This window comes from Nematolebias whitei, chromosome 10, assembly GCF_014905685.2.
Source record: "Nematolebias whitei isolate Nwh7 chromosome 10, NemWhi1, whole genome shotgun sequence".
NCBI classification, from domain to species: Eukaryota; Metazoa; Chordata; class Actinopteri; order Cyprinodontiformes; family Rivulidae; genus Nematolebias; species Nematolebias whitei.
Genome location: NC_056507.1, coordinates 17,621,044 through 17,634,056, shown reverse-complemented (window position 1 = coordinate 17,634,056; position 13,013 = coordinate 17,621,044). Strand labels below are relative to the sequence as shown.

General features: G+C 40.9%; 2 protein-coding genes across 2 annotated transcripts in view; one reads left to right on the top strand and one right to left on the bottom strand.

The window, feature by feature from the left end:
* The first annotated feature begins 4,133 nt into the window (after window positions 1-4,133).
* Window positions 4,134-9,622, top strand: ldha (lactate dehydrogenase A4). The gene is made up of 8 exons (XM_037683409.1): window positions 4,134-4,234; window positions 5,636-5,761; window positions 6,024-6,141; window positions 6,216-6,389; window positions 7,309-7,482; window positions 7,646-7,763; window positions 8,456-8,579; window positions 8,662-9,622. Exons 2-8 carry the CDS (start codon window positions 5,636-5,638, stop codon window positions 8,824-8,826), a joined length of 999 nt encoding a protein of 332 aa, XP_037539337.1. The 5' UTR covers window positions 4,134-4,234; the 3' UTR covers window positions 8,827-9,622.
* Window positions 9,623-9,918: 296 nt separating this feature from the next.
* tsg101a (tumor susceptibility 101a) overlaps window positions 9,919-13,013 on the bottom strand; it is an 8,064-nt gene continuing 4,969 nt past the window's right edge. The window contains exons 8-10 of the mRNA XM_037682726.1: window positions 11,696-11,898; window positions 11,364-11,603; window positions 9,919-11,267 (exon numbers count right to left, since the gene is read on the bottom strand). Coding sequence (XP_037538654.1) covers window positions 11,178-11,267; window positions 11,364-11,603; window positions 11,696-11,898 — 533 coding nt within the window. The 3' untranslated portion in view covers window positions 9,919-11,177. The remainder of the gene's footprint in view (window positions 11,268-11,363; window positions 11,604-11,695; window positions 11,899-13,013) is intronic.

Sequence of the window (13,013 nt, the reverse complement as noted above, 5' to 3'; positions counted from 1 at the left end):
ACATTTTATGCAATGGTCCTTTATTTATTAATTCAATTGGTATGTGATGAATTCTGATATAAGTAAATTTAAAGCTTTGCACCCTGGAGATGTTGCAGTATGCTTGTTTTTCCTGTCGATTCAGACAACTGTTAATCAAGTGGCACAAATAACCCACCTACAATATGAAATATTTTGTGATGAAAAGAGTATTCTAACCCTCGCCACACCCACACAAAAAAAAACGTTTGTACACATAATACTAATTTATTTCAAGCATGTTTGGTGCAAGATTTTGTCAGACAGATTCATCTCAAAAAGAAGATTGTTATTCACAAAATGCTGACAACATTTGCTGACAGTTATCTCCTCTTGTTACCCAAAATAACTAGTGCTGAGCTTGGAATTTGAAATCAAGTGGAGGAGTTTGAGCCTGCAGAGCCAGAAGCTTTCTTTATGATGGCGCCCCCTGCTGGTCGACTTGTGTTAAGACAGCTGTGGTATTTTACACTTGAAAGAAGAATAAATATAAAGAAAAGAAAATAAGTAATACTTTATAAATACTAAAATAAAAGTTTATCAGGTAAAATTATATATTTATTCATTCATTTTCTTTACTCACTTTTCCATGTATACAAGTTCCTAAAGTCTCTGTGAGGGGCGGTGTACACCCTGGGCAGGTCACAAGTCTAGCACTTGTCTCCAGTCCCAGTAGTCTCATCTGCAGCCACTCTCTCTTCCACTTCAGCTTTTTATATTACAACAGTTTCCATTCCCTCATCAGTCCACCATTGCTTGTGCTTTATCCCGTGTTTGCCCTCGTGTCTCCTTGTGCTTGCTCCTTAAGTACCTGTATGTTTTGCTTCCACAGCAGTTTTTTGTTTAGTTTTAATTATTCAAATAAACCATTTAAGTTCATCTGAGATCAGTGTCAGTCTGCGTTCCAGGGTCTTTACCCCTACAAACTGTGATGGTTGTATGTTATGCATCACTGTGACTTCTGGTTCCTGTTTCTTCTTTTAGTCAGATGTCCTCAGCTGCATGCCGAGTTTAGCTTCCTATTCCCCACCTGGTTTCTAAGCAGCTTACCTGCATTCCCTTAGCTCTGTTTATCAGCTTTATACATATATATTCTTCTTGGTCTTCCTTGCACATTGCCATATCCTCTGTTTATGCACGGTTGGTCTGTTCAGTGGCTTACGGTTGTTTTCCCCTCTTCTTGCGTGACTGGGTTTATTTGAGTTTATATATTTATATTCTCTGCTTCTGCAGCACTTTTAGGTTTTTTTAGTAAAGTTTTTGGTTCCACTATCTACCTGCCTGCAGGCCTCTAGTCTAGTCTTGCATTTGAATCCTGGTCAATGTGCATCGACACATCTGGAAAAATAAAAAATAAAATAAACAAATTATTGGATGTTCACTGAACTGAATCCAGTTGAAAATATTTTCTTGTGCAAACAGAACATGTGCACTTGAAATTTGGTTGGAGAATATTCACAGCAGGAGCTGAGGAAGGACTGATAAAAATGAGTCACCTCAAAGCTCTGGGGTGGCTGTTGAAGTAAAAATGGAGTAACTTACTGATTTCAAATTTTATATCAAGTATAGTATGTAAAACAGTTTTGTCTTGCAGAGGTGATTATCATACAAAAAAAAAAAAACACCTTGACACATCAGTCTGAAAACAACTGCCTTTTAGTTATTTCCCTCATACGTCATCCAACCATTGATTTTACACATTATACTTTGATGGTCTGTATAACTGACAAGTTCCTAAAGTCAGAAGCCAGGCTAAAGCTTGTGAACTTATTGTTAAAGTTGTGCACACACACAAAAAAATATCCCTTTTAAGACACAGTTAGTTCTGTTTGTCCTGTTTACATGGTGTCAGTCATTTCAGGGCTCTGTACAAAGAGGAAAACTGGTCTTTTTTGTTGTGGCATTACATTTTCTGTTTTAAAATAAAGATAATCAGACAACTTACAGAGATCTTTAGTAAGTTTTTATTAACTTCAGGTTCAAGCATCAAGCAGACAGCAAGATAAACCAAATCTGTTTTCCACTCAGAGTCAGGAAGATCTTAGTATCAGCTACCTTTTTGCTCTTACTCGAACATGATGTCATGCATGTGCGTGCCACCCAAATATCTCCAGTCCTTGAGCACTGTCTACCACAGTGACCTGAGAGTTGTCACTGGTTACAGCCGCCTCACTCATCACTGTGAGCAATACATTAAATCTGGTTGTCTTCTCTGAGTGCATAAACTGGATGACTCTAATCTACAAGACACTACTGGTCTTAAATCCATCTAACGTGTGGACTTTTCTACAACGAATAAGCAGCTATTCCTCAGTGTTGTCCATGTCAATTCCTCAAGGCAGAACTTGTGGGAGTCCCAGTGTTTGGTCAACAGAGGGCGCCATACTTGAAAACCTGCAGATTATGTGTTCCTGATGAGGCTCCAAGGTGTGCAGGTGGTGACTCTCCTTCAACGCTGGAGCATTACCCTGCTTATGGTTCGTGCTCTTAGGCCTTTGTGTATCTCTGAGCCTTGTGTATATCTTTCTCTTATGATCTTTCCAGTGAATCGCCTGAGACCTATCTGAGTACCTGAACCTCCTCATAAAGATCTTACCTGTGCATCTTCAGCTGCTCGCCTCGCCCTCCAACCACACGCCCTCCTGAGCTCTCTGGATCTTCTCGTGTTGGTGATGGGTTTTAGAACCTAACAGATTACCAACCGTCTACCAGTAAGGAACCTGCACGTTCTGAGTAAAACCCTGTGGTGAACTCTGGACCTGAACCATCTCCTTAATCCTGAAGTATTACTGTAAATAAAAGCACTGAACTGACTCTAGTGTGTCTGAGTCGTTCACCATCAGTCTGTTCATACTGGGTATTCTGTTCTTGTGACAGAACTGAATCAGGGAAAAAAGGGTTCAGCTTTGCTGCCCCTTCGGCATGGAGCTCCCCGCAGGTTGATCTGAAATTGCTCGCCCTAATTAATGTTTTTATATTTTATTGTTCAAGTCTGAAAGAGCGTATAGACCTTTGAATGTTTGTGTGTGTGTGTGTGTGTGTGTGTGTGTGTGTGTATGTGTTTAACCATTGCCTACAAATAATGGCTTGTTTTTAACTATTGCTTCTGTTTGCTTAACCACTTTGTGTTTGAAGTCAATAAGTCCATTATTATGCTATGCCCATGCACTTTAAATAAATAAAAAATTGTTCAAGTGGATAAAAAAATGTTTCATCCTGTATTTTCTGTGCTGTTGAGCTCTATGCCAGGTCACCGTTGGAAAAGACATCTTGATCTCAATGTGTTTTTATAAAGGTGATGAAATGAGCAATAATCATATTGTTGCAACAGGTTTTAGCTTTGCACACATGGGGCAGCCCCCTGTGGTGAGGCAACAAGTTAATCCAGGGGTTTTACTTCTCTTATGATAGTCACTCCTGCACAGATTGAAGAGTTGTATCTTCTGCAGAAACCGGCAGTCGTGTGGATTCAGTATTAATGCAGAACTCAACCTTGGTTAAGTTGCATCACTCAAATAGTTTAATACCAGTGCTCATTTTAGCACATTTCATTTAGTTTCCATCCCACTTGTGTCTTTTGTAAGGTGTGTCGGTATTATCAGACTAGAAAAAACGCCTACATTGGGTAACACACATTGTAACTCCAGATAAGTTTAATAATAAGAGGCTCTAAGAACATCCATGATGACCAACTACTCCTGTAATTACAGTTACTGGACAGCAGAGGGAGCCATATTGTTTTCTTTTTATATTCTTACAACGAATTAATCCTCAAACTGAGACAATATCCTTTAAAATATGCTGTTGTTGAACAAATCAATTAGCATTGTTAGATTAGTACAATAATATGGACTGAGTACTAAAGGGAAATCGTGGCACGTGGAACTGATCATCATTTCCGTGCGATGATTTCGTTTTTCTTGAATCATAATTTCCAAATAAACGGTTTTCCCGTTTGTAAACCGAGAATAATTTGTGGTTTAGTGTCTGCTTTGCATCCTGCAGCAAACGTGACTCTCATCACGCAGCGTGGCCGCGTCCTCCTCCTCCTCATCATCATCATCACCATCAGCATCACCATTAAGGCTCCGCCCACTGAAGAGCCTGCCTTTAAAAGTCCACAGACGCGCTTCAGAGCTGCTGCACTTGTGCGGAAGAGTGGAGGGATTGTGACATTCCACGTCGTGTTTTCACCTGTTTAACTAAAACCATAAAGGTAAGACAAACCAACAAATCTGACTAGAATATGTAACATTTCGTTTAACCCAGGACTTCTTCTCTGGACCTCACCAGTCTGAAGATCAGTCTAATTGCCATGATGTGACACATTGCTCTCTTTTTGTGGCTCACATGAGAAATCATTACATTTTGATGAAGATAGAGGCCTGCAGGGGTTCTGCTCGCACATCATTTCACTGATTGCTCGACATGTATAGCCTGTATGCTGGTTGTCTCCTTCACTGCAGCAGAGATCCCATAATAATCGTCATGGTTACGCCCTCTTCTTCTCCAACCAGCATCTTGATCAGGCTTGTCTGTATATAAGTGGACATAATGTGAGCCCTTTTACACATGCAAAGTGTTGGGAGAGTGAATCTGACCAAAACTAATTCATTTCCTGATGGTAACAATGCAACTATGTTTATTTGTTGTTGTTTTTTTTAACAAGGAGAATTATTTAATAGACAGATTTTTATGTGCGTAGCTGTGGCTGTAAAATTTACAGAGCATGATGTGCTGAAGCAGCAACAGGACAGAGGAGAAGCTTGACCTCATCTGTGGTATGTGACACCACTAAATGTCAGGACACCCTTAATTCAAAGCTTGAGCAAAAAAAGCAATGCCTTTTCCTCTCACTGGCTGGCTACGTGGACGTTTCTGGGCAAACATAACATCTGCCAGTAGAGCACAAAGGCAGTAATCCTGCAGGCCTTACAGCAAGTCCTCTCGTGTGAAGGGCAAATCCATGATGAGATGCTAGGATGCTTTCAGTTCAGTTCCCTCTTTGAGGGGACTCGTGATTGCATATTGAGAATTGAAGTGCAGCTGCTGAATCTGAATTATTATTATTGTGTGCAAAATCACAACTTGAGGTCTTAAGCATCTCGTTCAGAAGGTAAACCTTGTCCAGAACTGCCCCCGATACGTGCGTCGCTTCACATCACAGTGGAAATGCAGCCTAGTCACACTGGTGACGTAACCGTCTGCGAGCTGCCCAACCAGGAAACAAACAGCAGTGTGTGACGTGGGGGCTGGGGGTGGTCTCTGCTGCAGTCGTTCCCCAGGCAGGCAGTGGTGTCCATGGTGATGAACAGAGGCTCTGTGAATTCTCATATGTAAATGGTTTTGGAGTCAAGGCGGGTAGATCTGAGCAATAAAATGTTTCACAGGAGTGGAAACGGCACATTTCTCAATTCAGTAGTAGTTGGGACATAAAAGTGAAACTCCTCTCTGACTCAGTCCTTTTGGAGGATGTGAAGTCAGTCACGTACGCCCTGCGATGAGCCCACGCTTCACAATTTATTCATACGTAACACTAAGCTTTCAACTTTCACCCCATGTCTTTTGGTGTACTCCTTGTGTTTTTTGTAAATCCTTCTTTATATGTTTTCTGCAGATGTCCACCAAGGATAAGCTCATTAGCCATGTGATGAAGGAGGAGCCTATTGGCTGCAGGAACAAGGTGACAGTGGTGGGCGTCGGCATGGTGGGCATGGCCTCTGCCGTCAGCGTACTGCTCAAGGTGCGTACAAGCCACAAGCCAGATTAATACTTTAAAAGCAAATGGGTCTGAAAAGTGCCAGGCGTTGTAAATGTGAAGACTGCGTGGTTCGTCATTCCACAAAATAAAACGCCAAACCTACTTTTGGCTTGTTCGTTTCACGTTTGGGGTGCACTTGAGGCCTGGTTGCTCATAGTTTCAATTAGTTTCCCTTCATTTTCACAACCTGATGTAAACGGTAAGACTTGAGTATTGTTGACTTCCATTATTTGTATGACATCAGGACCTGTGTGATGAGATGGCTCTGGTCGATGTGATGGAGGACAAGTTAAAAGGTGAGGCCATGGACCTGCAGCACGGAGCCCTCTTCCTCAAGACGCACAAGATTGTAGCCGACAAAGGTGAGAGTTCTCAAAAGTGACTGTCTGACTGACCCTTTCTGTAAGCTGTGTACAAATGCTGTCATTTTCTTTAGACTACAGTGTGACGGCCAACTCCAAGGTGGTGGTGGTGACCGCTGGTGCCCGCCAGCAGGAGGGCGAGAGCCGTCTCAACTTGGTGCAGCGCAACGTTAACATCTTTAAGTTCATCATCCCCAACATTGTCAAATACAGCCCCAACTGCATCCTGCTGGTGGTCTCTAACCCAGGTTAGTCAGATCAGGAGGGGTGCATGGAAGGAGATGACAGTAAATGAGAAGTTGTGGTTTTACTTGGAAAGGGACCAGATAATTACTGGAGAATTTTGCGACATGCATGTATAGATCTGTCGCGATGAACAATAAATCAATTAATCGCACTATAGGTGAAAATTATCGTCCTCGTTGTCATTTATCGGCTTTATCGTTTCTTCGTGCCTCTCTTTCTACTGAAGACACTGGATGACAAAAAGCTCAACTCCGTTCTTCACTGATCCCTCCCTTTCTCTTTAAAATCCATTTTAATGGTCCAAAATCACATTTTTGGATCATTAAAAGCAGCTAAGCTGAGAAGCTAAGCTAACAGGCTGACATTGGGGGGGGGGGGGGGGGGGCTCCGTCTTGTCAAAGCTCCAAAATTCACAGTTGAAACCCGTGCCTTCATGTAAAAAGTTGTTTTTCTCTGCAAAAAGAAGCTGAGAACTTGTTTACTGATTTTCTTAAATTAAAAGCTTTGTGTGAAAAATGCTATGCTAAAGAGCTCAAACCACACCGAGCGTCCACCATTTTGAGAACCGAAAAAAGGAGAGACAGCCCGTGTCACGTCAAGGGGCCTCCCTCCCATTTTTCTTAAAGAGACACGCTGCTCGCTCCCTCAATATCTATCCTTCGGTTCCATTTTATACTGCCATCCAGTGGTCGAGAAAAGGTACTACACAAAAAACAAAGTGACAAACATTTCTTCTTAAATTTGACAATAATTACTAATTATTGTCAAATTGCAAACAAAATAATCGTTTATCGCAATAATTTCTGAGACAATTAATCGCCCAGCAAAATTTATTATTGTGACAGGCCTATTTATGTGATATTAACACTTGCTCTTTGCAGAATAATGGCGGATAATGTTTGTTTTTTTTTGCTCTCTTAGTGGACATCCTGACCTACGTGGCGTGGAAGCTGAGTGGGTTCCCCCGCCACCGTGTCATCGGTTCAGGCACCAACCTGGACAGCGCCCGTTTCCGCCACCTAATGGGAGAGAAGTTCCACCTTCACCCTTCAAGCTGCCACGGCTGGATCATCGGAGAGCACGGAGACTCCAGTGGTATGTTGGTCTTCCTAAAAATAAATCCCCTCCTCACTCCCCTCTCTTTAGTTTCTATTCTAGGGCTGGTCTTTAAAATGCAGGATAGCTGTGTTAGTTCTGCTGTGTCTTTTTTTCATATTTAGCTTAGACGTCATCAGCTGTCACTTGTATGTTCTCTCAGTGGCCGTGTGGAGTGGCGTGAATATCGCTGGAGTTAGTCTTCAAAGCCTCAACCCAAAAATGGGGGCTGATGATGACAGCGAGAACTGGAAGGACGTGCACAAGAAGGTGGTTGATGGGTGAGTTCAGTTGATTCACCAGTACTCCAGCAGTGAGCTCAAACAACTGGCCCAACTAATGTTCCTCTCACACATCCACTCTGTAAAACCAGCAGCGCTGTGCTCAAGTGGAATATCATTACACAACAGATATTTGTTCTACGTCTTTTAAATGGAATGATTTAATTGCTTTGCGTGTGCCACCAAGTTTGACATTTAAAATGACGGGCAATTTATAGGCCGTGGTTAAATGAGTTCATGTGCACTACCTGTTGTCTGTGCTGCATTTTGTTCTGCACTGGATGTAGCAAAGTTAAAAAAAATACTCTTTTGTATCTGACATTGCACCACCATTTTGTCAGCCACTCAGCGTGACTTATCTTGCAGCAGCTGGGTGTTTAAGGAGGTTAGCCATGTGGAACACAAAAGGGTGACTTGTTGTACATGTTAAGGTATCAGGTGCAAAATAAAGACATTTCCACACTTTTCAGACAAGTTCTAAATGTACACAAAGGGTGTCTTGAGAAAAAGCTGAGATTAGGAATGGTGAACTTAGTCTTTGGAAATGGTTTAGTTTTGGTGCATTCTATTTAAGAAGCTTTCATGATAATCAGTTCAGTCGTTTTTCTGTAATTATTTTTATTTTTTGCAAGTTTGGGAATTTTTCAATTGTCACACTCTGTTCACGTTTAATTACGATGTGAACACTTCAGGGCCTACGAGGTTATCAAGCTGAAGGGCTACACTTCCTGGGCGATCGGTATGTCTGTGGCGGACCTTGTGGAGAGCATCATAAAGAACTTGCACAAGGTTCACCCCGTCTCTACACTTGTCCAGGTGGGGAAAACGAAGCAAAAAACTGTCTGATGAAATGACTCCGTCTCCTGACAGCTCTTCCTCTTCTTCTTCTGTGGGACAGGGCATGCACGGTGTGCACGACGAGGTCTTCTTGAGCATCCCCTGTGTTCTGGGAAACAGCGGCCTGACAGATGTCGTCCACATGACCCTGAAACCTGAAGAGGAGAAGCAGCTGGTGAAGAGTGCCGAGACCCTGTGGGGCGTGCAGAAGGAGCTCACCCTGTGAAGAGCTCAGCTTTGAATTCTCCAGGTGGATCCCCACCCCCACCTTCTGTGTCCCTTGCAGCGATGGGTGAAAGAGACTTCAGAATATCACAAAGTGCATGTAGCTAAACCGATCAAAGCTAGGTGTTACACGCTGATATTCACTCAGATCGTTTTCCTTTTCCACCTCCCCACCTGTCCTCGTCTGTCTGCGAGTGAATATTTAGACTCTTACATTAGTCTTTAAGGTCAGCCTGTTTTAGAGCGCACATGCACTCTCTGTTGAATGTTCTCAAGATCTTTGCATTTTGGATCCATGTACTTTGTTATTGTCATTGTGTACTATTGCTGTCGTCCCTGTACACTTGGTGTGCAATATATATATATATATGTGGATTTTACTATTTATCCTGCAATCTCTGTTCAAAAGAAGCAAAACAGAGACATTCCATTCTCTACCAAGGAAGAGCCAGTCACAAGAACACTGCCACGTGTTGGGTATTACTGGCAAAAATCCTGTGATACTCAAGTACATCCTGTCATCTAGCCAGGAGCCAGTGGAGACTATATAGTATTTTTACCAAGAGTCAAGTTTTAAGTCATCTGTCCTAAGATTATGCATCAGAGTCCCCTAGTATTTTCTTTGTCACCCAACAGATAAACTATATTGTCATTTATGAATAGTAATGCAGAGACAGCAAATATAATTATTTTACAACACAATAATCTACAGTACTGTATCGCTTACAGAGAAACTATAGTTGTCATGGCAAGAGTATTTTTATTTGTCGCATCAAATAAACCTGCCAGAGTAATGATTATGGTCTGTCTCCTGTTCTGTCCTCCATGTCAAAGGTTTGTAGAGCTGTGGATTGAGCAGCTTGAAACTACACCGTAGCAAGAACACCGACCGGTCAGTGTTTGGACAAAGCAGATCTCAAGGTGTCCTTGTGTTTGGTTCTGGGGCATTTGGAAATAAAAATCCTGCCTTGACAAGAAGGCTAATGTTCCACAAACTGTCATACTACAGCTGACTGGTATGTGTGAACACGAGGCTGGACAGACTCTTGATAAGACCCGAGGGTGACGAATTAGTCAAGAATTTATGGAAAAGTTCATATTTTTTCTCCTTTAATGCACAACCAGTCACAAAACCATGTTAAAAAGATCAAATAACTCATGAAACCAGATTGCTTTATTTGTTTATACCACTTTACATAAATCTATAGATATAAAAGAACAGGTGGTCTGTGGCTGAATTGAAAACGAGGAAAAAAGCTGATATTCTATCATACAATTCAAAGTGCATTTAGTAAAAAAGGCTGCTATAAGAAACAAAATATATAAGTTAACATATTAGTTTGATAGTTTTTTTTTTTTTATACCCTCTAGCCCACAGCTTTAATCATAAATTTCACCCCCTACACTAAATGACAACCCAACGTTCTCAGCAGGACTGAGCAGGAGTGGATAGCGCAAAACTGTAAAACAAAATACAATTAGAGAGCCTTTGTTATATCTTAGAATCAAATATGCCAAGACTGTACAGAGTGAAACAGCTATTTTACTTTACTGACTGATTAAAACAATCAAGACAGAAAAATTAGCCTGAGCCGCTGACGGAAACAAAAAACACCAGCTCAGATCATCCAGCAGGAGCACACTGGGCATAATGTGTAGTCTGGGGGTAGTTTTACCCAAATTAAACAGGTAGGGGTCCATGTTTGTCATCACCTCAACCACAAAGAAATAATCCCTTTGACTCCAAGACGACTGAACAAGAATTCACAAATCCTGAGGTTGGACCCGTCAGTTTATGTGGGTATTTACTTCAAACATTTCCCACTGAAGTTGGCTAACTTGAGCAGTCCTACTCGAAGCCCCTCAAATCTTCATCTTTGCCATTTGTGCCGACTGGCCAAATACGTTTGTCCAGTAAAGTAAAACTGATCGGGGAAGGATGTTGTTTACAAGTTAACACACAAACCCAGTGTGAACAACAACTACAGCCTAAACACTCAAAAGTTTTGCATACACACATTGGACTTGCACTTAAATTTGACCAATTTGGCATGTGTGTGTCTCACAGTTCGTTAACCACACTACCTGAATCACAAAGGTGGTGGAGCTTCTATACAATATTAGGGCACGAAAGTAATTATTTCCACATCTGGACTGTGTTTGTGACGCTTTATAGTGCCAACCACAACACAGGTGACACCCAAATAGTTCAAAATTCTTTAAAAACGTTCCGTCTTTGTTCGTTTTTACAAAAAGCCAGCTGGTTGATTTACACGATGACAGTAAAAAGAGAACAGCTGGAAGAAGAGTAAGAGTGTGAAGATATGCACGTTTCCATGTTGTCAGCGTGGGTCAGTAAAGGTCACTGAGGCCAGCAGTCTTGCGAGCTTTCTGCATGAGAGCACGAAGCTGGAACTGTTTTCTGGACAGAAGGCGTACGTGCTGGAACAAAAAAAAAACACATGCAAGTCAACAACAACAGCCTCACAGAGAGCGACAGTAAACTACGTGGCTGCCAGCAGTTGTTCAGAAGGATACCTTGAGGAAAACTTCCAGATCGATGACACCTCTGCGAAGAGCTTCTCCCAGATAGAAGATCGTATCCTCGATTGCATTCTCTTCAGCATACAGGTTCAAGATCTGTTTGTACAGAGGAGCTGTGGGCACAATGACATCATCTATATCATTGTTCTCCGACTGGTTCTCCATTTTCTCCAAAGCGTCACTTAATTCTTCATCCTTTTTCTTCAGCAGGTCAATGTTTCTGTCAACTTCAGCCTGAAACAAACAGTGAGGTGTCATGGTGACTAACAGCAAAACACAGGAAGGGGGTGCAAAGATTTAACACGGTAAAGGAAAGAATATCTCACCACTTCCTGATCAAGTCTTGAGATCATCTCCTCCAGCTTTTGGTGACCTTTCTTCAGGTCCTCCTCGGTCCGTTTAAGCGCATCCAACTCTGCCTGAGCTCTGTCCATCTCTTCCTTCATTCTCCAGCGAAGTTTGTCGCTCACAGCTGAAATCAGAGATGCGCGGATGGTGTCCTCACCAATGGTGCCATCTCTGCTAGGACCTTAGGAGGGAAACAGTAGGAACTCATGTAAAAGAAGATAGGAGTTTGGAAAAACAAACGCTTAAGTAAAAAAAAAAAAAGCTTTTGCTGCTGAGTGGGGTGATAAAATTTAGTTTATTATTTTTTGAATATGTAAAAAAATAATAATAAAATAAACAGCATGAAGCATGTCAAAATTTTTTGTTTTACATGTTCAAGGGAGTTCTTAATCACTTACATAATCTTACATTACATGTATAATCCATACATATAACAACTAAACCCATATTTAACCCATCAATATAGTATCTAAGTTAAATACAGTAGATAAACAATTTTTTTTAATTCACCAAACAAAAAAAAACAAAAAAAAACTAGCATCAGTAACAAAAACATAAACAATTATTGAATAATAATATTACCAGTATACATTATATCCAGTAAATAAAGTAATCCATCAGCACCTTAACCCACAACCTGTAGTTATTTGAAATCTAAAAACTTAATAAAAATGCATAATAATCTTATGTTTACGACAAAACCTCATTCACATATGCTTCTTATATAAAAGTTGTTTTCATGAATGTATCACCAACCTGTAAGTAACTCTACGTGCTTCAGCTTAACAGGATGTGAAAAAATGGAAAGGTTAACACTCTTGTTTTTTTGCAGTTAAAATATAGAAAATGTCATGTAGAATTCAAAGGAACAATTCACCAGTTCACCTTATTTCAAAACAGACAGTGCTGCCCTGTTTTCTGCTACATGCAAAACTTTAAATAAACCGATTGCATTTCCTATAAGTAATTGTAGTTGTATGAATTTTATTGAATCTGTCAGTATTTAAAATATGACAGAATCGTTTAGGTTTTTAATATTTTATTCCTTTGCATTTGCACAAAATAACTTAAAAACTATCTTGATGCATGCTCAATAATCCAGGTAGAAAAATCCAAAAAAGTTCAATCTGGTCCTCTGGACATTCAAAAAAACAAAAGCAAAACAAAGCAAAAAAAATTCTAGAAACGTTTCGTCTCTCATCCAAGAGACTTCCTCAGTCTGAGGTGCTGTTTTCAGCTCAGTCTCTTAAATAGCACCTTCTCAGAGTGGATCAACCAGTTTGCTGCTGACAACCA

Excerpts from the sequence above, each read along its gene's own strand:
- ldha (XM_037683409.1), top strand. The coding sequence starts at position 5,636 with ATGTCCACCAAGGATAAGCTCATTAGCCATGTGATGAAGGAGGAGCCT. Across the intron at positions 6,142-6,215 it reads CAAGATTGTAGCCGACAAAG|ACTACAGTGTGACGGCCAAC; the intron begins GTGAGAGTTCTC and ends CATTTTCTTTAG. Across the intron at positions 7,764-8,455 it reads CACAAGAAGGTGGTTGATGG|GGCCTACGAGGTTATCAAGC; the intron begins GTGAGTTCAGTT and ends TGAACACTTCAG.